Source organism: Equus przewalskii, chromosome 6 (assembly GCF_037783145.1).
Source record: "Equus przewalskii isolate Varuska chromosome 6, EquPr2, whole genome shotgun sequence".
In the NCBI taxonomy this organism is placed as follows: domain Eukaryota; kingdom Metazoa; phylum Chordata; class Mammalia; order Perissodactyla; family Equidae; genus Equus; species Equus przewalskii.
Genome location: NC_091836.1, coordinates 27,395,888 through 27,420,970, shown reverse-complemented (window position 1 = coordinate 27,420,970; position 25,083 = coordinate 27,395,888). Strand labels below are relative to the sequence as shown.

Genomic DNA, 25,083 nt, shown 5'->3' with positions numbered 1-25,083 from the left:
AAGGTAACGGGAACTTGAACATGGGCTGTAAAACACAACAGATTTGCAAGATACTGCAGAAGGAAAATCAACAAGATAAGATGACTAAGTAGGAGAAAGGAGATGATGAACCTGAAACTGAGCACAAGAAAGTGGGAATAGCACCTTAAAACTAATATATTCACACATATTTTATTATTTAATTAATTCTCATTCACAATCCTCCAAAATAGATTCCACCACTACCCCCATTTTATAGATGAAAAAACCTAGGCTTAAAGAAGTTAAGCCGAGAATCAATCCCAAGAGTTCGTACTCATAGCCACTACACACTACTACTAACTCAGGGAACAGAGAAGAGGACGTTGGTTTGCTAATGAGGAGGATACATTCTGTGTTCAGACATGTTGAGCGTGAGATGTCTGAAAGATATTAATATGGCAACGTCTAGCAGGCAGCTACGGAAAGACATAGCAAGTAAGGAAACAGATTTGTGAATAATTTGCATTAGATTGTTGACGCTGTTGGAAATGCAACTGTCTGCTAAGTCCCTCACAGGCCAATCAAACTGAAATGGATTTCTGAAAAGACTTGGAGCTTCTCTCTTTGGGGGTAGGTGGGAAGGAGTCAGAAGGACAGAAAAGAACAGTGTGGCAGGTCACTCTTATAAAAAGCAGAACAAATCCATGTGAAAGGTATCTGGAAACACTAGGCAGTCAATGTCCCAAGTGAGCTATATTTATCTCTTTATAGAAAATCGTGCATATTTTTCAGTTGTTCTCACACGAGACAGAAATTAATGCCATCTCTCTGAGACCCAGTCTTTGTTTCTCAGTATCTTTTATATAGACTTGATGAAACACGTGTAGTATCTTAGCACTTCTTCAACAGACTCTCGAATTTTAGGGTTTCTAACACCCACGCAGTGGTATCTATCATACTTCCCAACAGGAAAACTTACATGGAACTTGCAGAGCCACTGTGCAAAACTAAACAACAGTCACTGTGTTAATTAAACTAGTAAAGTAAAACACACACGATAAAATTTCACTATTGTCAAAATGCAGAGGTATATTCATGAATGGGGGAAAATAAAGTTAAAGCATAATAAATTGAGAAAGAAATCACAAACGTATCGACTATAACAAAAGAAATTAAAAACTACATAAAAATGCAAACAAATCTATTGTGATGAATTGGGAAAAATCTTCAGAATGCAGAAACTCTTAAAATCTAATAGAATTAGAGACAATAAAAAATATAGAAGGTATTTTAATAACAGAATACAACTAACTCTATTCCAATAACTTTCACTAATTTATTCATTCCACAAAACTGAGTGCCAACCAGACGGCAAACACTGTTCTTAAACTTATAAATTTAGGGGAAATGGACTATTTCAAACTCTGAGTAAACCAACAACCATTAAACAGGGTGGATACCAAAATCCACTCCCCACCCCTGATACAAATAGTTATACATGCATGTGTGCACAAGCAGCACATTAGACCGTGACAGTATTACAGAAAAGTTTTTGCTAAATATTCCCTGCAAAAGCTAATTTTTAAAAAAATTGAGGTATAATTGACATACAGTGTCATATTAGTTTCAGGTGTAAAACATAATGAGTCAACATTTGTATATATTGTGAAATGATCACCACAGTAAGTCTAATTAACATCCATCACCATAAACAGTTATAGTTAACTGTTATTTTTACACTGTTCACAAAGACAGAGAGAGAACTCATCTTGATTACTTCCATAATCAAAGACTGTGAGAAAAAAATTATATGCTAGTGAAACTTACCAATATAGATGGAAAAAAATCCTAAATGATTATTAAATAGAATCCAGTGAAATATTTAAAAATATTTATATCAGCACAAACTAGGGTTTACCCAAGAATGCAAGGATAGTTTAACTTCACAAATCTATTAACATAATTCACTGTGATAATCAAGTACAGGAAAAAAATCACACAATCATTCCATAGAGCGAAAGACTTTCTATCTCCATCACAACCCAGCTACCACCTTGGTCGAAGCCACCAGCATCTCACCTGGATTACTCCATTTGACTCCTAACTGGTCTTCTTGCTTTCTCTGAGTTGCCTGGCAATGAGCTAACTAGGACCAGGAGCTTCTCCTTCCCTCTGGCAAGAGAGGTTTCTCCTAAACATCTTCCCAAGGGTCCCCACAGTCTCTAAGTACCAAGTAGCTAGTTCTCAGCAACTCCTTAAACAGGTGGCACCCAAACTCACACTTTCTACCTCACTTATCACACTTAACCCCATAAAAAGAGTGTGCAGGGGTGTGCTGAGGAGGTAGAGTCCCTTTCTTGGAGCTGAGTCTCATGGTACAGTCAGCTGTGCCCCGACCCAAGCACTCCTCTCCACAGAACACCAAGAGAATAGGAGATCTGTGTACTTGCACATCCTTCTACCCGTGAATTCCAGCCTGATGTTCACTTAGAGCCTACCGAGAACAAGTTCTCAAAAATACTTGAAGGATATGTGCAAGAAGAATATTTCAATAGCCTTTGAATTATGACACTTCTTTTCAAAAACTTAGGGTAAAATACATGACATAAAATTTGCTATTTTAACCATTTTAAGTGTATAATTCAGTGGATATGACATTTAACACTTTTCTCCTTCCCATAATTTTTTAATGACTATATATAACTGTTTCTAAAAAATCAAATACTTAGATCCTGCTTTCTGTGAACCAAAGAGCTTTCTAAACGTTAACTTACTTATTATAATACACACAACAATCCCATGAAAACACTTTAAAATGAGCTATCTGAGGCAAAGAGAAGTAACTTGTCTAAGGTCCTAACGATAGTAAATGCCAGGGCAGTGCAATCTGGGCAATCCAGCTCACACACATTCTGTGCACTTAACGTCTAATTCCATACTGCTCTAACCTCAGTGTTCAACACTACATGTTTCCTCGCATCCGCGTGCCACTGAGTCAAAATGACCGAGAAACTGTGCTATGAAGTAGTGCCTTAACCATTTAGGATATGCAAGTAGAAACTAATCTATAAAATCTTGATGTAGTGATTAAAAAAATAAAATAGGTAATATTCAGTCATATATAAGCCTAAAGAGCCCTGAAAAAGGGTTCATGTCAAGAGAACTTAGCTCACTGTTAACAGAAACAACGATGGAAGATTTTCTTTCCTAAATGGCTTTTTAATCAGCTCTTTGAAGTTCAAACAGGAGAACAGAAGAAAAGGGATCACTATTATCTGGTTCAACTTTACAGAGAAAACAAAATATTCAACTATTTTAAATGTGAATAATCTGAGATGAACATAAGAATGAAAAAATAAATATTAATTATAGATATTTAAACTTGGATTTCAACCATCTCGATATATTTTATTAGACACTAAGCTGGATGAGTGTTTTGCATGTAAAAGGAGTAGGGGGAGGGTTTAAACAAAGAAAGGAAAAAATATGCTAACAAATGTTTTTTATTCCATTTCTTTAACAAATTCAATACACTGGATTTAAGTTTTCTGAAGAAAACATATATTTCAGGTTCAATACACAGTAAGTAAAAAAATAAGTTGCCAGGATTAAAGTTCACAATCCTTCTAGCATTTTCATACGACTGCGTATCTCTTGCAAGTATTTGCTGCTTTGTATACTACAGCCTGGCAAAAAAGACATTCTTGTAGCTAGCTTTTGAGCTTGTTCTTTAAGATGTTCTAATTTAAATGCAGTTGTAGACTTCACAAGTATTATGGTTTTAGAGCAAGTCTTGGTTGGCACGATTAGAGCAAAGCGATTAGGAAAAGCTTTTACACATTCCACTCGACATTCACGGCCTGCACTTCTCTATAACGCTCTGGTTTTATAAAAGTTATCATCGATTCTTCGAAGTGAGGCAAAGGACGGTATTTTCACAGTCCCTCTATCTGCATAATCAGGCCTATGTCCTATTAGAAATATTTTTAGTGAAATTCTCTTGTTATGTGAATATATAATCCTATGGTAAATCCTACTATTGAATATTTCTGTGTTCAAAAGACATGCCTATTAAAACATGTTTTACCTTCTCTAAGTTTATATAGTTTATTACTTCATATGATAGTTGAAGTGTGATCTCCAAGAGATCATTTCTGTAACATGGAATGAAAATACAGTCACCATTCCTTTACATTCAAACAAAGAAAACCAAAGTAATTGGTATTAAACATTTGGGAGACTAGCTAAAAAAAAAAAAAAGAACTCTGGCACTTACTAGCTACATGTACTTGGGTAAGATATTCTAACTCTCTGAGCCAAGTTTCCACATCTCTAAAGTAAAAAATACTGTCCTTACATAAAGGCAAAGGCCATGTCCGTTTTGCTCAACAATGAATATTCAGTGCCTGGTAAATACAAAGTGCTCAATTAGTATGTGTGGCGAGGTAGGGAGTGAGTGAAGAAGACCAGGCTAAGTTTTGAACTTTCCAGACATACAGTAAGCACATGATAAATATTAACTGCATCTGAATTTGGAAAAATCTCAAATTAAATTACAGATCAAGGCTCCTGCTTTCAGCCAAGATGGAACTGTAGGGACTGGACATACCCTCCCACCTGAAAGAACTAAAAAACTGGACAAAAGATATGAAATAATGGTTTCCAGACACTGGACATCAGGTAGCAGAGGACTGTTATCCCCGAGAGAGGGGAAACAAATGAGGTGAATCCGATGCCTGGCCGGCCAAACTTACTATCTGGAGAGTTTCCAGGCCTCAGCACTGGGCGGGGGAAACAGGCAGAACCCAATGGTCTCTTTGACTTGAGGAAAGAGAATTGTAAGTCTGGGGAAACCATGGCAGTTGGAGTTCTCAGTGCAGAATATAAGAGAGGAGAGAGTTACACAGCGCGAGCAAGCTCTGCAGATCTACAGAGGGGACCTTCTGAGTCTTCAGCTGAGCGCTCGTCAGCACAGGAAAATACCTGAAGCTGGCAAAGAACCACCTAAAGGAGTAGGGGAAAGAAGCGCCAGTTCTCACACAGAGAGGAGGAGAGGAAAAAAAGTCTTGTCCTTCAAAGAGCATAAGGAGGGGAGAGAATTAGCCCTAGATTAAAAACTCTTCTGGTCTTGCCTAACAAAGTTTAAAAGGATCGAACTATTCCAAATAACTCAGCTGTGCCCTAAAACAAAGCTCGAGAATATTTTAACAATACAAAAGTATCCAGAACCTAGTAAGGTAAAATTAACACTGTTTGGCATCAAATCAAAAATTACTAAGCATGCAATGAAGCAAGAAAATATGACTCTTAGTGAGGATAAAAATAAATCAATAGAATTAAATACATGGGGAACACAGATGACAGAATTAAGAGACAAGGATATCAAGATTATAACTATATTCCATATGTACGAAAAGGTGAGAAACACTTGCACTTGTTGAGTACATGGAAGACATAAAAAATGTCCATATCCAACTTCTAGAGATGAAGACTAAAACGGAAGGGATGAGCAGCAGATTAAATACTGCAGAATAAAATATTAATTAACTTGAAAACGGAGTAATAGAAACTGCCCAAAATAAAACACAGAGCATCAGTGGCCTATGGGACAACATTAAGTGGCCAAGTATACATATTAATGGAATACCCTGAAAGAGAGGAGAAAAGAGGGAACAAAAGAATTTTTTAAAAAATAAGATGAAAATTTTCCAAATTTGACGAAAACTATAAATTTTAGACTGAAAAAGTATAGAGAGCACATTATGATGCTCTCATACCTCTTGTCCACTCTGGAACCTTTTCCCACTGAACCCCTCAACATAGCAATCTAAGCAACTATACAACTTATCCATAGGACCTGGTTCTTATTAAAATCAATCTAGGGGCCGGCCCCGTGGCTGAGAGGTTAAGTTCTCACGCTCCGCTTCGGCAGCCCAGGGTTTCGCCAGTTCGGATCCTGGGCGCGGACATGGCACCGGTCGTCAGGCCACGTTGAGGCAGCGTCCCACATGCCACAACCAGAAGAATCCACAACTAAAAAAATATAAATACAACTATGTACTGGGGGGATTTGGGGAGAAAAAGCAGAAAAAAAAAAAAAGATTGGCAACAGTTGTTAGCTCAGGTGCCAATCTTTAAAATCAACTTATCAGCCTTGATATGCCTTTGAAATGTATATTGGTTCAACCACAAAAAAAGACAAGATTAGTCTGCCTTGCATCAGAATTATAAAGCAGTATTGGAACAGTATAACATCACGAAAAGCCTACTCTTTCAGAGAGTAGAAAGAACTGTACCAAAATGACAACAGCATGAATCACTTTCTTTTTCCTTTCATTACTTTTTCAATTTCCTATAATGTGGCTATAGCATTTTAAAAATGTATACATCAATACAGCAGTTCTCAAAGTGTGTTACACAGTCCCTGGCTGTCCTTGAGACCCTTTTAGAGGGTCTGCAAGGTTAAAATTATTTCCATAATAACACTAAGACACTACATGATTTCTCTTTTCCATTGTGTCAATATCTGCATTGAAGGCACAAGGGCAATGGTGGGTGACACTGCTAGTGCCTTAGCATGACTCAAGCCAGTAGCACTAAACTGTGCATGCAGTCACTGTATTCTTCACCACGACTCATGGTAAAAACAAAAAGAAAATGCTAGTTGCACTCAAGAATGTCCTTAATGAAGCAGGAAAGATCATAAATTTTATTAAATCTCAACCGTTGAGGATACGTTTATTAAACATTCTGTGACAAACTGAAAAGTACACAAAAAGCACTTCTGTTGTAATGATGGTTGTACTCAGGAAATACACTTGTGCAATGTTTAAACTGTTAAAGTAATCGCTTTTTTCGTGGAACATCTTTTTTGTAAACCATTTTAACCATTTTTAAGTGTACAAATCAGTAGCATTAAGTACATTCACAATGTTGTGTAACCATCACCACTATCCATTTCCAGAATTTTTCATCTCAAACAGAAACGTTAGTAATAACTACCTATTCTCCCACTGCCCAGCTCCCTGTAACCTCTATTCTACCTTCTGTCTCTATGAATTTGCCTATTCTTGATATCTCATGTATGTGGAATCATACAATATTTGTTCTTTTGTGTCTGGCTTATTTCACTTAGCATAATGCTTTTAAAGTTCATCCATGCTGTAGCATGTAGCAGAATTTCATCCCTTTTTATAGGTGGCTAACACTCAGTTGTATGTATATACCACATTTTGTTTATCCATTCATCTGCTGAGTGACACTTAGGTTGTTTCTACCTTTTGGCTATCGTGAATAATGCTGCTATGGACATGGGTGTACAAATATCTGTTCAAGTCCTTGCTTTGACTTCTTTTGGGTAAATACCTAGGAGAATTGTTGGACCATACAGTAATTCTATTTTCAACTTTCTGAGGAGTCACCAAACTGTTTTACACAGTGGTGGCACCATTTTACATCACCACCAGCAATGCATGAGGCTTCCAATGTCTGCATATCTTTGCCAACATCTCTTAGTTTCCCTTTTTTGATAATAGCCATCCTAATGGGTGTGAAGTGGTCTCTCACTGTGGTTTTGATTCTCATTTCCCTAATGATTAATGACACAGAGCATCTCTTCACGTGCTTATGGGCCAAGTGTATTATGTTCTTTGGAGAAATGTCTATTCGAATCTTTTGCTCATTTTGAATCATTTTTTGTTGTTGAGTTGTAGTTCTTTATACATTCTGGATTTTAATCCCTTATCAGATATACGATTTGCAAATATGTTCTGCCAATGTGTGAGTTCTCTTTTTACTCTCCTTTATCCAGTGAGTGAAGTTAGCATCCTTGTCAAAAATTAATTGACCAGGGGCCGGCCCCGTGGTCAAGTGGTTAAGTTCGCGCACTCCGCTTTGGCGGCCCAGGATTCCCCTGGTTCAGATCCTGAGCACAGACATGGCACTACTCATCAGGCCACGCTGAGGCGGCATCCCACATGCCACAACTAGAAGGACCCACAACTAAAATACACAACTATGTACTAGGGGGCTTTGGGGAGAAAAAGGAAAAATAAAATCTTAAAAAAAAAAATTAATTGACCATATGTATGAAGGTTTATTTCTGGGCTCTCTATTCCATTCCATTGGTCTGTATGTTTATCCTTATGCCAGTACCACATCATCTTGATTACTGGAGTAAATAAAGCTTTGAAGTGTGAGTCTTTCAACTTTGCTCTTTTTCAGGATTGCTTTGGCTATTCAAGGTCCCTTGACATTTTTTATGAATTTTCAGATAAGCTTGCCAATTAAAAGGGCAGCTGGAATCTTAACAGGAATTGCGTTGGACCTGTAGATCAATTTGGGGAGTAGTGCCATCCTAACAAAACTAAGTCTTCGAATCTATAAACGTGGGATGTCTTTCCATTTATTTAGGTCTTTCAGCAACATTTTGCAATTTTCAGTGTACAAGTCTTTCGCCTCCTTGGTTAAATTTATTCTTAAGTATTTCATTCTTTCTGATGCTATTGTAAGCGCAACTGTTTTCTTAGTTTCATTTTTTGGATACTTCGTTGCTGGTGTATAGAATACAACTGATTTTTTGTATACTGACCATGTATCCCGCAACTTTGGTTCTAGTAGTTTTTTACTGGATTCCTTAGAATTTCTACAAACAAGATCATGTCATGTGCAAAGAGAGAGAGTTTCACTTCTCGCTTTCCTTTGTGGACAACTTTTATTTCTTCTTCTTGCCTAATTGCTCTGGCTAGAACCTCATATGTTGAATAGAACCTATGTTTCCCACAGAGCAGCCAACGCTATCATTGTAAAATAAAAATTAGATCATGTCCATCCCCCTGCTTAACACAGTGCTGTGGCTTCCCACTGCACCATCTATCCAGTTGCTCAAACCAGAAACCTATCCAATCCATTAGCAAGTTATGTTATGCGAGCTTTAAAATACACATCGAGTACTGTCCACTTCTTTCCATCTCTACCAGCACTGCTTTGGTTCAAACCATCATCATTTCTCCCCTGGACTGAAAAGACACAGAAGCATGGTGCTACCCCTTTCTCAACTGTAAGAAAGGCATTCCTAATCTAAGTGGGAATCTTTTCTTACCAAGCCCAAACTTCTCAACATAAAGATCTAAGGCCACCATTATCTTCCAATAGGATTTGGCATTTACTGAAACCTATTTTCAGGGTGCTAGGGAAAGACTACTGCAGCACAAACACTTCTGTCTAGTTTGTGAAACACTACTCTTCCACTGGAGGATAATTTGAAAACCAACAGAATACTTATTTAGAGGTTATGTTTTGGAAACTAACAGAAAAAGAGAGAATATAAGGCTATAAGCTTCATAAGACAAGGGACTACGTTTGTCCTATTCACTGTTCTACCACTGCTCCTAGAGCAGTGCCCAACACAGAGAAAGTACCCTATACTAATTTTTTCTTTAATCAATGGTTAGCACATGAGCTTTTAATTACTTGTGAATTATTGCTAGCTGAATACAACGAGACCAAATCTTGATCATTTCCGTTTATACCTACCTCTAAAAAGGCAATACAGTTACAACAGAAAAGTTTAATCTTACTTCCAAAATGGACGCAGTAAGACAGTGATGTTTTAAAATTAACTGCACTGTATAATCCTGTTCGGCTTCTACTGTAACATCCTGTGCACGAAGGAAAACAGGTGCAAAAACCAGAGTTAAAGATCAAAGGCAAGAAAGCAGCATATGGTTTTTGCTTGATTCATTTTTTATAAAGTCTAAGAAAAATGACGGCAAATTTATCTTAGGGAAGTTAATTCATCTAATATCCTCTCTAAAATAAAGACAGGAAGCAACTATATTATATGCTGATAGATATGCTTATGTACCCTCTTCTAGAGAATATCTATGGGATTACCTCCTCAACATCCAACCTGGGAACAAATTCCCTCATGCATGTGGCTTTGGGGGAACAAATATGTTGCCCAAGCCACAGCAGGTTCAGCTAGAGGTGATACCTGGCCCATGCAGGACTAATCACAGCACTTAGCTTTTCTTTCCAGAGTTGACTCGTTCAGAGATAATCAACCGATCTATACCAAGTCAAAGTCAAAACTGAAACTAAGAGTCAGACATTCTGCTATAGTGGAAACCCATAACAAGTAAATCTCCAGTGTAGCAGAGGCCAGATTTTCCTGCAATTAAGACACTGATCTGCATTGAGAGAGTTCAGATAGAGTCCTGCCAGCATTTTCAACCCTGGTTTCAATTATTCCTGAGGCTTACATACATTCTTGCCCTTAGTACAACTTAAGATACTCACTTTTTCTAGAATTTTACAAGAGCTCAAATTTCTCTCTCCCAAGAAGAAAAACCAGGAACAATGCATAAAAGGCCTGTAACACCTTTTCATGATAAAAAAAAAATATTGAACAAACAAGAAATAGAAGGAAACTTTCTCAATCCGATGAAGGGCATCTATGAAAATCCCACAGCTAACATCAAACTCAATGGTGAAGGACGGAAAGCTTTCTTCCTAATACCACAAACAAGACAAGGATGTCTGCTCTTACCACTTCTATTCTACGTAAGTTTTATTCAACACATGAGGTTCTAGCCAGAGCAATTGGGCAAGAAGAAGAAATAAAAGGCATCTACAAAGGAAAGCGAGAAGTGAAACTATTTCTCTTTGCATATGACATATCTTGTTCACAAAAAATCCTAAGGAATCCACTAAAAAACTCCTAGAACCAATAAATGAGTTCTGCAAAGTTGCAGGATACAAGATTAATATACAAATATAAATTATATTCTATATACCAGCAACAAAGTATCCAAACATGAAATTAAGAAAACAATACCATTTATAATAGCATCAGAAAGAATAAAATACTTAGGAATAAATTTAATCAAAGAGGCAAAAGACTTGTACACTGAAAACTACAAAATGTTGCTGAAAGAAGACCTAAACAAATGGAAAGACATCCCATGTTCATAGATTGTAAGACTTAGTATTGCTAAGATGGCAATACTCCCCAAATTCATCTACAGGTCCAATGCAATTCCTATTAAAATTCCAGCTGCCATTTTTGCAGAAATTGGCAAGCTGATCTGAAAATTCATAAAGAATGTCAAGGGATCTCGAATAGCCGAAACAATTTTGAAAAAGGAAAACAAAGTTGGAGGACTCACACTTCCTGATTTCAAAGCTTTACTACAAAGCTAGAGTAATCAAGATGGTATGGTACTGGGTTAAGGACAGACATATAGACCAATGGAATGGAATAGAAAGTCCAGAAATAAAGCTTCACACATATGGTCAATTGACTTTTGACAAGGGCAACAAGACAATTTGATGGGTAAAGAATGGTGTTTTCAACAAATGATGCTAGCAAAAAAGGATATTCACATGCAAAAGAACAAAGTTGGGCCCTTATCTTACATCACAATTAACTCAAAATGATCATAGGTGTAATCTTCAAGAACTTGGATTAGAGGCAGTGATTTCTTAGCTATGACACCAAAAGCACAAATAACCAAAGGAAAAATATTGGACTTCAAAATTAAAAACTTTTGTGCTTCAAATGACACTATCAAGAAAGTGAAGGGGCCGGCCCTGTGGCCGAGTGGTTAAGTTCACACGCTCCACTTTGGCAGCACAGGGTTTTGTCAGTTTGGATTCTGGGGGCAGATATGGTACTGCTCATCAGGCCACGCTGAGGCAGCGTGCCACATGGCACAACCAGAAGACCCTACAACTGCAATATACAAGTATGTACTGGGGGGGGAGGAGGAGGGGGAGGGGGAGGGGAGGAGGGGGAGGGGGAGGAGGAGGAGGAGGAGAAAAGGAAGATTGGCAACAGATGTTAGCTCAGGTATTTTTACGTATTTTGGATACGTAAAGAACTCCTACAACTCAACAATAAAAAGACAAATAATAACCTAATTCAAAAATAGACAAAGAATTTGAGTAAATATTTCTCCAAAGAAGATATACAAATAGCCAATAAACACATGAAAAGATGCTCACATTATTACTCATAAGGCAAATGAAAATCACAACCACAATGAGATATCTACTTTATACCCAGTAGCACGGCTATAATCAAAAAAGCAATAACAAGTACTAGTGAGAAACTGGAACTGTCATATATTACTGGGGGAATGTAAAATGGTACAACTGCTGTGAAAAACAGTTTGGTGGTTTCTCAAAAAGTTAAATACAGAATTACCATATGATTCAGCAATTCTACTCCTAGGTATATACCCGAGAGAACTAAAAACATATAGCCGCACAAAAAATTGTAGAGAAATGTTCACAGCAGCATTACTCATAATAATCAAAAGTAAAAACAACCCAAATGTCCATAAGCGAAAGTGGTATATCCATACAATGAAATATTATTCAGCCATAAAAAGAATGAAGTACTGATCCATGCTGTAACATGGAAGAATTGTGAAAAAATGCTAAGTGAAAGAAATCAAACAAAAAAAGCCACATTATATGACTTATATAAAATGTTTAAAACAGGCAAATCCACAGAGACCGAAAGTCAATACGAGTGACTGCCAAGGGTTGCAGGGATGCAGGACAAGAGAATGGGGAGCGACTGCTAATGAGTATGAGGATTCTTTTTGGGGTGATGGAAACGTCCTGGAATTAGATAGTAGTGATGGTTGAACGACTTTGCGAACACACTAAAAACCATTACATTATATACTTTAAAAAGATGATTTTTTTTTTTTGAGGAAGATTAGCCCTGAGGTAACATCTGTGCCCATCTTCCTCTCCTTTATATATAAGATGCCTGCCATGGCATGGCTTAATAAATGGTGTGTAGGTCTGCACCTGGGATCTGAAGTGACGAACCCCGGGCTGCCAAAGCGGAGCACGTGAATGTAACTGCTAGGCCACCAGGCCGGCCCAGGATGAATTTTATAGTATGTGAATTTTATCTGAATTTTAAAAACTGAATAGGAAGAAAAGTCTCTAAGCAACCAAAATACAGATCATACAGTAAAGCAATATATTTTCCATCACACAAAAAAAGTGTATCTCATCTGAAATATATTTATTCTCATTTTACATATTTGTACAAACCTGGTTGTATGTATTCAAAGCCCATAGTGGATTAAAAGTTTTATATTAGGGAGAATAAAATTGATACAGACAGGCATACTGACAGTAAGTAAAAAAAAGGCAAAAGTAAAAAAAAGGCAAAAGAACATGCAAGCATAGTAAGAAGCGATTTAGCAAGGACACATTGGTTTATTTACTTCATTAGGTCCTGGCAGTATTACTGATATACAACTTAATTCAATAATCTATGTTTATGGTAATGCAAATAATGATGATGATTAAAATAGTAACAGCTAACCCACTTCTCTTTTTTTTTTTTTAAAGATTGGCCCTGAGCTAACATCTCTTCCCAATCTTTTTTTTTTCTTCTCCCAAAGCCCCCCAGTACATGGTTGTATATTCTAGTTGTAGTCTTTCTAGTTCTACCATGTGGGACGCCGCCTCAGCATGGCCTGATGAGCAGTGCTAGGTCTATGCTCAGGATCAGAACCAGTGAAACCCTGGGCTGCCGAAGTGGAGAACACGAACTTAACCACTCGGCGATGCGGTCGGCCCCCACTTACCACTTTCAACGTACCAATCACTGTTTTAAGTACTGAACATTCAGGACTCATTTAATAACCCACAACAACCCTACAAGGAAAGTACTACTGTTATCTCATTTTACAGAGGAGCAAACTGAGGGGTCACATAGCTAAGTAAATGGAAAAGCTAAAATTCAAACTCAGACAGGTGGCTTCAGAGTCCATCCTCTGAACCAGTACACTATACTGTTTCTTAGCGATGAACTATCAGTCGTAAAACACTCAAACAATGTTCAGTAAGAAGACCAGAAAACTTACAATTTTTATTTCACTATAAAAATGCTCTTTAAAAAAAAAACTGTCCTATGGCAGCCTATTATCCATATGAGACAGTCTAGAGGTCAAAGAAAAGCTCTTTACATTTTGACTCCAACCTGTACTTCCAGCTTACCTATCTCCCCGACTTCTAGCCAAACCAGACTGCTCACGCTCCTTAAACATACAAAGCCTGCCACTGGATGTTAAAGGCCTTTTCTTCACTTCTCGGCCTAGAAAATTCCTACTTATCTTTCAATATCTAGCTCCGGATAACACTTCCTCTGTGCCACCTTCCCTGATGCTACTAGCCAAAACAGTGTTCATACAGTATTTCATATGTATCTCTGTAAAAGCGTTTATCACATTACATCATAATTCAATGCTTAACTCTCCTTTTCACTTCCTAGAATTAGACAGAACTTAAGTTTATTGTAGGTGGTAAATAAATTTTTAAAGTTTTGTAAGTAAAATTATTTTTTAAAAACTCAGGTATACAAAATGACTAGTTAGCTAAGGTCCATATAGTCAAGGTTTTACTTTAACTAAAGTCATGAAATTTAAATATTTAAAAGGAGTAAAATTCATTTTCTTATAAACTAGAAGTTACAAAGGTTCCTACAGATTAAATTCAGTCACCAGAAATCTTTTTAAGAAGAAAAGACTGATACTCCAGACCAAACATGAGTAATTTGTCATACAAAGGTAATATGAAAAATATTGTGGGTAAAATTTTAAGTTAGAGACAAGGGTCCCCAGAATCTAAGGCAACAAATTCAAAGGAGCGGTAGGCTACAAGGATACCATTTGGTAAGTTACTGCTCGAATCATGCATGCTACCTTAATGCCCTCAGAAATTATGGTCCCTCCTAATTCAAGTCACTCCTCAAGAGTAATTTACTTCCTAAAAAGTTCCAGTGGAATTTACATTTCATTACTTGTTCCAGATGAGTTAATATTTATTTCCAATTGGATAAAACCAAACACAACTATACCCATAGACACAATCAACCTATTTCTCTCCTAGTATGTAATTTACAACAACCAAGCTAATAACATACAGGACAACCAACAAGGTTTTTAGTATTTAATAAGTACAAGAGAATACATAGCGGTCCCTCAAATATTTATTGAATTAACTGCATTTGCCAACATCTACTTGAGTTTAGAAAGTCATTTCACCTACAAAGGAAACGTCATTTCACTTTGCTTTATTAAGAAAAAGTTACCTAAACTATTGGCTTAATTTTTTCCTATTATCCCACTTATAACCATCCTAACATGCTAAGCTCTGGCAAAACCTGACCTCTTATTATTTACTCCCAAACTCTGCTTAACTCCAACCTTCTTTCTTACAAACCCTCATTTATCCACAAACTTTCAGTATCTTCAGAGTCTCTAAAGGACCCACTGACTTTAATTCATCTTCATGACTAAGTCACTGACTTTTCAGAGGTAAACAAATCTATTAAAGCTGGGGATGCTTCAATATCCTCCAAGGCAACCTTTCATATAAAACACACCTTTAAATCACGTCAACTTTGCATTCTTATTGACATAAAATTAAAACCAACTCAACTACTTCTATGTGTTGCCCATGTGGGCAGCCACAGACCTGAATAAATCTTTGTGCAGTATCCCCATTACCTAGGCTGAGAATTCTCCTCATACATTCTTTCTTTCCCTTCCTTGAAGAGGCTTATGGTCTGCTTAGTTTTCTTCATCAAATTCTCCATGAACACCCTAAAATACTCATTTTCTCCAAGTGTCTCCATCTTCCCCTCATATCTTGACAAGATAGTACGGAGATGCTGGTAGGTATCTGGCAGCAGGTCTAAGATATAAGGTGGGCTATTCTTTAGCGCCAGCTTTGGGTTCTGACACAACCGCACCACCTGCAACAAATGGAAAAGAAGGGCTATTACTTGGAGGATCTTAAGGACAATTTCCTTTTTCAAGTTTAAAAAAAGTTATAAAATACGTGCTCTTTTGTAGAAATATGAAAAATGCATAAGAATATAAGAAATAACCCATAACTCCCCTGCCCACAGGCAATCATTTTTTTTAGTGGTCCCCTTAGAAGGGTGGGTTCTTAAAACCGTGTGGGAGACTAATGGTTCAGACAAAACATAGTAGACTAAATGACTGGGGAGGTGAGGAGAGACATCCACACAAATGCCTAAAAAATGCCAGACGAAATACAGCAAATTCCTTTTAATGCATGGCTCACCCTCAATACAATAAAGAAAATTCCCAGGGGCAGAAATAAAGAATATGGCTGCCTTGGGAGATAAATCTCAGTAATGCAGGGACTAGAGGTTTTTTTTTGTTTGTTTGTTTGTTTGTTTCTACTTTATCTCCCCAAATCCCCCCTAGTACATAGTTGTATACCTTAGTTGCAAGTCCTTCTAGCTGTGGCATATCAACATGGCCTGAGGAGCGGTACCATGTCCGCGCCCAGGATCCGAACCCTGGGCCACCGCAGTGGAGCGCGCGAACTTAACCACTCGGCCATGGGGCCAGCCCCAAGGAACTAGAGTTTTAATGACCACTAGGGGACAGGAGCAGAGAGGCCTTGGACCCAGCAAAGCATGTTGTTAAACAGAGACACCATTTCTTCCCATTTAATGCAGGACTCTCAGAATTTGCCTGGTAATTCTTTTTCCCATCTTTTACTTTCAACTTTTCTGAAAGTATTTTAAGTGAGTCTCTTTTAAAAAACATATAGCTAGATTTTTTAAACCCAATGTAACAATCTTTGTTTTTTAGCTGGTGAGTTTAGCCCATTTTATATTTGTTATAATGACCGATAATTTGTATTTATCCCTACCATCTTATTTTATACTTTCTTTGTCTGGGAAAGACAAATAAATTAGTGGAACAGAAAAGTCTAGAAATCGACCATAACCTATATAGACCCTTGACTTACCACAAAGGAGTGGTCTTTTACAAAAACAGTAGTGGAACAATTAGGTATCCATATAGGGGAAACCCTCACCTTACTCTATACCCCAAAAAACACAAAAAACTGGGTGGTTTATAGACCTAAATGTGAAAGGCAAATCTATAAAGCTTTAGAAGATAATATAAGAAAATTATCTTTATGACTTCATGATAGAGAAAAATTTCTTAAACAGGACCATAAAAAGCATGGAACCACAAAAGACCCTGCATAGCCAAAGCAATCTTGAGAAAGAAGAACAAAGCTGGAGGCATCACACACCCTGATTTCTAACTATTTAACAAGGCTCTAGTAATCAAAACAGTACAGTACTGGCATAAAAACAAACACATAGACCAGTGGAAAAGAACAGAGAGCCCAGAAATAAACCCACACATATATGGTCAATCAATTTATGACAAAGGAGCCAAGAATATACAATGGGGAAAGGACAGTCTCTTCAATAAATGGTCTTGGGAAAACTGGACAGCCACAGGCAAAAGAATGAAACTCAACCACTATCTTACACCATACACAAAAATTAACTCAAAATGGGGGGCTGGGGGCTGGCCCCGTGGCCGAGTGGTTAAGTTCGCGCGCTCCGCTGCAGGCGGCCCAGTGTTTCGTTGGTTCGAATCCTGGGCGCGGACATGGCACTGCTCATCAAACCATGCTGAGGCAGCGTCCCACATGCCACAACTAGAAGGACCCACAACTAGGAATATATACAACTATGTACTGGGGGGCTTTGAGGAGAAAAAGGAAAAAAATAAAATCTTTAAAAAAAAAAAATGGGGGGCTGGCCTGTGGCCAAGCGGTTAAGTTTGCGCGCTCTGCTTTGGCGGCCCAGGGTTTCGCAGGTTCGGATCCTGGGCGCAGACGTGGCACAGCTCATCAGGCCATACTGAGGCAGCGTCCCACATGCCACAACTAGAAGGAGTCACAACTAAAATATACAACTATGTACAGGGGCCTTTGGGCAGAAAAAGAAGAAAAAAAATTAATTCAAAATGCATTGAAGACTTGGAACATAAAATTCCTAGAAGAAAACATAGGCAGTAAACTTCTTCACACGGATCTTGGCTATGATTTTTTTAATATGACACTAAAAGCAAAAGCAACAAAAGCAAAAATAAACAAGTGGGGACTACATCAAACTAAAAAGCTTCTGCAAAGCAAAGGAAACCATCAACAAAATGAAAAGCCAATGTACTGAATGAGAAAAAATATTTGCAAATTATATATCTGGTAAGGAGCTAATATCCAAAATACATGAAGAACTCACACAACTCAATAGCAAAAAAACAAACAATCCAATTAAAAAATGGGCAGAAGATCTGAATAGACATTTTTCCAAAGACATACAGATGGCCAACAGGTAAATGAAAAAGATGCTCTACATCATTAATCATCATAGAAATGCAAATTGAAACCACAACGAGATCATCACCTTACACCTGTTAGAATGGCTATTATCGAAAAGACAAAGTGTTGGCAGGGATGTGGAAAAAAGGGAACCCTTATGCACTGTTTGTGGGAATGTAAATTGGTGCAGCCAGTATGGAATACGGTATGGAGGTTCCTCAAAAAATCAAAAATAGAACTACCAGAGGATTCAGCAATTTCACTCCTGGATATTTATCCAAAGAAAACGAAAACACCAACTCGAAGAGATATATGCACTCTTATGTTCATTGCAGCATTATTTACAAGAGCCAAGATACGGAAACAACCTAAGTGTCCACCAATGGATGAATGGATAAAGAAACTGAAACACACACACACACACACACACAAATATTATTCAGCCATTAAAAAAAGAATGAAATCTTGCCATTTGCAACAACATGGATGGACCCCGAGGGCATTATGCAAATGAAGTAAGTCAGAGAGACAAAGACAAATGCTGTATGATCATCTCACTTCTATGTGGAATCAAAAACAAAAAACCAAGGTCATAAATACAGAGAACAGGTTGGTGGTTGCTAGAGGCAGGGGGAGAAATGGGTGAAGCAGATCAAAAGGTTTTTTTTAAAAAAAAAATTAACCATAAAGGAAAACATTAATTAAATTTTACTATTTTATTTTATTTTAATTTTTGAGGAAGATTAGCCCTGAGTTAACTGCTGCCAATCCTCCTCTTTTTCCTGAGGAAGACTGGCCTTGAGCTAAAATCTGTGCTCATCTTCCTCTACTTTATAAGAGGGATGCCTACCACGGCATGGCTTGCCAAGTGGTGCCATGTCCACACCCGGTATCCGAACCAGCAAACCCTGGGCCGCCGAAGCGGAACGTGTGCACTTAACCGCTGACCTACCAGGCCGGCCCCAATTTTACTATTTTAAAAGTAAGAACTTCTGTTTACCAAGACACTACAAAAAGAGTAAAAACACATGGGGCCAGGCCTGTGGCCAAGTGGTTGGGTTCGTGCACTCTGCTTCAGCAGCCCAGGGTTTTGCAGGTTTGGATCCTGGGCGCAGACCTAGCACCGCTCATCAAGCGATGCTGAGGCGGTGTCCTACATGCCACAGCTAGAAGGACCCACAACTCAAATATACAACTGTGTACCAGGGGTCTTTGGGAAGAAGGAAAAAAATAAAAATAAATAAATAAAATCTTTCAAAAAGAAAAGAGTAAAAACGCATGTAGAGAATCAAAGAAGATACCTGTGGTACATGTATATCCTGAGTTATATATCCAGAATATATAAAGAACGTCTACAAATCAGTAAGATAAAAACAATCTAATATAAAAATGGAGAAAGGGCTTGAACAGGAACATCACAAAAGAAGATATCCAAATAATCAGTAAACATATGAAATGGTGCTCAACCTCTTAAATCATTCAGGAAAATGAAAATAATAAAATCACAATTAGACACTGCTACTACACACACCAAATTGGCAATGCCAACCATTGACAATGAGCAAGAAAAGACCCTCAAATACTGCTGGTGGGAATCTAAATTTATACAACCAACCTGAAAAACAGTTCCATACTATATTGTCAGGTTAAAGATTTGTATACTCTATGAACCTGAAGATCCACACCTTGAAAGGTATACTAGTATATACACACAAAAATGTGTAATAACTGAAAACTGCAAACAACCCAGATGTCCATCAACAGAATAGGGGATACATTGTGGTATATTTATTAGCAACAAAAATACACTACCCTCAATACCACATGCATGCTCCTCTCAAACAAAGCTGATCTAAAGAAACCACAAAAAATACATACAATATGATTACATGTATATGACTACATTACTGTTCAAAATCTCTCTAAACTATACTGTTTAGGTATGCATACAAAGATGGTAAAAGTATAAGTAATACAAAGAAAAAAATTTTATTTGTAGATGATATAACTGTCCATGAAGAAAGTCAGAGAGAACTGAGAAAGCATTAGAAAGGATAAAACAGTCTAATAGGTTGTAGGATTGAAGACCAATATACCAAAACAAATAGCATTCTTAAATATTTTATAAATAATTTTAAGTATAATTTTAATTGTTGCCATTTAAAATGGCATAAGTAAAAATTTAAGGTTCCTAGGAATACATCTAACAAAAGATGTGCAAGACTTTTATGAATAAAACTATAAAACTTTACTGAAGAACATACAAGATAGAAACCAACAGTGAACTCTACAATATTTAAGGATATAAAGGCTCAATGTAAAAATGTCAGTTTTCCCTCATATTACTGTATAAATTCAGGTCAATTCCTAACAAAATTCCAACAAGCTTTTTTATGGAACTTAACAAACTGATCCTAAAACCCACATGGAAGAAAAAGAGACCCCAAAAAGCCAAAAACTATTTTGAAAAATCACAGGGTAGGTGGTATTTACCCAATGAGCTCTCAAGACTTATTTTATCTTACAACTAAAACAGAGTGATGTTGACCAAAGACAGATAAATGGCCGAATGGAACAAAAAAGAGCCCAAATGCAGACACACATGTATGGAAATTTGGTATCAGAGTGGCATTACAAATCAGAGTTAAAGAGAAAAACCAGTGGTAAACTGCTCATCCATATGGGAAAAAAAATAAAATTAGGTCTTTCACACATTACATGAAAACAAACTTCAAGTGAATTAAAGATCTCACTGTGAGGAGAAAAAACTTTAAAGCTTTTGGAAAAAACAGGAAAATATTTGTTGAACTTTATTATCTCAGAGAGGAAGGATTCCTTACGACACAAAAAGCACAAATTCTAATGCAAAGACTGATTAGTTTGACAACGCTAATATTTTAAAGTTATGATAACTCATAAGGACTATTGAACTACTTTTTATTCTTTTTGTTCCATTCATTTTTTAAAAAATCAATGCAATTATAATACTGTGTATTCTTGAACATCCTTTTTTTTCTTGGTAAACTGAACCTTTTATCAATGAAATATCATCATCTCTAGGAACACTTCTTGCCTTAAAGTCCACTTTATCTTACACAGCTAAACCAACTTTCTTGGGTTGATGTTTGCACAGTACATCTTTTTCTACTCTTCTACTTTCAAACTTTCTGTATTCTTACATTGAAGTGTGACTCTGTAAGCAGAATATAGTTGGTTTCCTTCTAACCCACTCTGACAATCTTTGATTTTAACCAATTTGACCTATTTACACTTGATGAATTATGAAACTGCTATTATTGTAGGTCAAATATTGGCACTTTCATGCATTCACCTAATAAGCACTGATGCTATAATAAATAATAATTTACTACTTGTTTTCTATGTGTCTCACCTATTCCATATTCCTTTCTCTCCCCTTTCGTGCCTTCTTTTGGTTTAAACATTTTTGCTTTTCCCAATTTCTCCCCCATTAGCTTGTCAATTACCATGGTTATTATAACATGCATCTCTGACTTATGAAATCTTATACAAATTAGTACTTTTACCACTTCCCAGACAATGCAAGAAACTTGGAACACTAACTCTATTTACTTTCTTTTCAGGTTGTGTGCTATTACTATTACACTTTAATTCCATAGCTCTTATAAAGTCCACAGGTCATTATTATTACTATTACTCTTGTTATTATTTTATACAGCCAATGTTCATCCATATTTACCCACATAACTGCCCTTTCCAATGTACTTCATCACATCTGAAATCACTTTCCTTTAGCCTAAAGAACGTCCTTTAGGACAGGTCTGCTGGCTACAAATTCTCTCAGTTTTTGTTTGTCTGAAAGCATCTTTATTTTGTACCTACTTTTAAAAGCTATTTTCACCAGATAAAGACTGGCAGTTATTTTCTGTCATCACTTTATAGCTATTACTTCATGTCTTCTGGATACCACTATACTGTTGAGAAGTCAGGCTGTCAGTCTCACTGTTGCTCTTTTGAAGGTAAAATGTCTTTTCTTCTCTGGTTGCTTTTAAGATTTCTCTTTGCTTCAGGTTTTCAGCAGTTTTACTATGATGTACTTTATAGTTTTCCTGGTACTCAGAAAGCTACTTTAATTTGTAACTTGATGATTTCCATCAGTTTGGGAAAATTCTCACCCAATTTCTCATTGAATATTGATTCTGCCCCATTCTCTTTTTCCTCTCCTGTTGGAACTTCAAATACTTATACATTAAGACTTTTTCATCACATGCTATATGTCTCTCACACTCTTTTCCATATTCTCCATGCTTGTGTCTCTCAATGTTTCAGTCTGCATTTCTTCCTGACTTATCTTCCAATTTACTAATTCTCTCTTCAGCTATATCTATGACATTAAACACATCCACTGAATTCTTAATAATCAGTTCTTGTATTTTTCAGTTTTAGAATTCTTATTTCATTCTTTATAATTTCAAGTCTCTGTCAAAATTATCAATTTTGGGGCCGGCCCCATGGCCAAGTAGTTAAGTTCGCACACTCCGCTGTAGGCAGCCCAGTGTTTCGTCGGTTTGAATCCTGGGCGCGGACATGGCACCACTCATCGAGCCACGCTGAGGTGGCATCCCACATGCCACAACTAGAAGGACCCAAACTAAGAATAAGCAACTATGTACTGGGGGGCTTTGGGGAGAAAAAGGAAAAAAATAAAATCTTTTAAAAAAATTATCAATTTTATCTTTAATTCTTCTAACACTTTAAATCATACATATATTTTCAGTCCATGACTGGTAAGTCAAATCTCTGTATCGCCTGTGAGTATGTTTCTATTATCAATTTTTCCTCTTGGTTATCAGTTGTATTTTGTCTTTTCACATGACTAGTTATTTTTTATTGAATGCTGAACATTGTATCTAAGAAGTTACAGAGACAATCTGAGGCTACAGATGATGTTACTGATAAAGGATTTATTTTTGCTTCTGGCAGGTAGATAGGCTAGAAACAGTAGGAATCCCAGATCATCTTAATCTAATCCAGAATTGAAAAGATTAAAAAACTGGGCTTCAATCCTTGTAAAGACTGGTCTACTTCTGTTTCACTCTTATTAGTACAATTTAAGCCTTTGGGGATCCAACCCCAAAACCTAGCATTTCCCAGGGCCCTCTACCATGGCAGGCCCCAATTCCAATTTTTTGTCCTCCTTGACCCAAGTATTTTGAAAACTCTATTCAGCTTCTCAGCTGTCACTTCCAAAATCAGCAATGACCTCATGGGCAAGGCAGCCTCAAACATCAGGCTCACCTCTCAGAGCTTTCCTTATCTTCCAGAACTTGGGCCTCCTAAATCCCCATGCCTTATTAGCTCCTCAATGTCTTCTAGCTTTTCTAATTGTCACCAGCATATTTGGTTCAAAATAACCTAGTCTAACATTCATAGAAGCAGAAGTGTGACACTTTATCTTTTCACATTTTAACATATCTATTTTCGTCACCAAAACTCATTACGAACTTTTTTGATATGTCTAAATGATTCCATTCTATGGATACCATAATATATCCTAATCATCCCCCCAACTTTGTTTTAATTACTGATGTTGATTTTAAGTCTTTACTATTGCAACTATCACTGTGATAAACATCTTTGGGCATTCTACTCTTCTATACATCAGATTCTGTCCTTTGGATAGATCTCCCAGAAATGAAATCATGAGGTTCATCTAGAACAACTGCAAAATTCCCATTTAGTGATTACCTATCAATGACTCTTCAAATGATGTAAACCACTATTAACATTTTAAAAGTAGGTATTTTATTGTCTGTATACCATTACCTCAACACTTGAAAAACAGCCTTATATAAGCCTAGCAAATAAAGACAAGCTGAATCAATAAAAATATTTGATGTATGAATATTTTAACAGTGTTTTAGGAAGCTGCTCATCCTACCAAGGGTTTCAAGCCAAAAGGGAACAACATAACCAAGAAAAAAAAGACTCCACCTTGGAAAACAACTATACTCTAAGTACAACAGAGTTAAGAGCTCATATTTACAAAACAAATACAGACAGTCCCCAATTTGTAAGTGTTATACTCCAAAACCTCATTTGTAAGTCAGTTGTTTATAATTCAGAATATACTTTTACAAAATAGATATTTATGATAAAAATATTAAAATGGTAGGTTCCTAGGTTAGTCCGTGGAGGGAGGTAGGGAAGAGTGACATTGAGACTTAAGAGATCAACATCCAGTGAGAGGTACATGATTGAAGGTTTTTATTTTCAGAGAAAACTGAGCATGTTTTATATGGAGAAAGAAACAGAAGAGAAAAAGAAATGAAAAGCTGAGGTTTCTGGCAAGACAATGGGAAATGGGATCTACAACACAGCCAGGAAAACTAAACACCATTAAAAGAGGGGACACCTCGTTCCTCTACAACAGGAAGAAAGGGAAGGAGGACAGGCTGAGAAAGAAACAAATTCAGAGATATGGAGGCAGTAAGTTAAAGAGGGATGTACCTGATGGTTTTGATTTTTCTCAATGTATCTATTCAACGAATATATGTCAGGCACTGGGACACAGAGGTGAAAAGACAAGATCCCTGATTCTGAGAGGAATCAGGCAATAAACAACAGTAAAAAGGAAATCAACAAGAAAAATACCAGGTTTTATGCAGAGGATTAAAATAGAATAATATAAGAAAATGCTGGACGACTAGTTTAGAATAGTGAACAGGGAAAGCTCCTCTGAGGTGAATTTAGGCTGAGTTGAAATTACAGGAAGAAGCCGGCCATGTAGAATCAGCAGAAGAGTAACCCAAACAGAGGGAACAACTAATCCAACAGCCCTAAAGTGGGGACAGGTTTGGATTTGTTTGAGGAAGAGAAAGGTCAGGGAGACTAGAGTGTAGAGAGCAAGGTGGAGAAGTGATTAAGAGAGAGACGTGGAGT

At 37.0% G+C, this 25,083-nt stretch overlaps 1 protein-coding gene across 5 annotated transcripts in view; it reads right to left on the bottom strand.

The window, feature by feature from the left end:
* Positions 1 to 25,083, bottom strand: part of CBL (Cbl proto-oncogene) — an 82,564-nt gene that overhangs the window by 46,516 nt on the left and 10,965 nt on the right. For 3 of the 5 annotated variants that reach the window (XM_070623292.1, XM_070623293.1, XM_070623295.1), the window contains exon 2: positions 15,504 to 15,751. The exons of 1 other annotated variant lie outside the window; for it this stretch is intronic. In XM_070623292.1, coding sequence (XP_070479393.1) covers positions 15,504 to 15,751 — 248 coding nt within the window. Of the gene's footprint in view, positions 1 to 15,471; positions 15,752 to 25,083 lie in introns of all 5 variants that reach the window. One more of the 5 variants, XM_070623294.1, reaches the window with a different exon arrangement.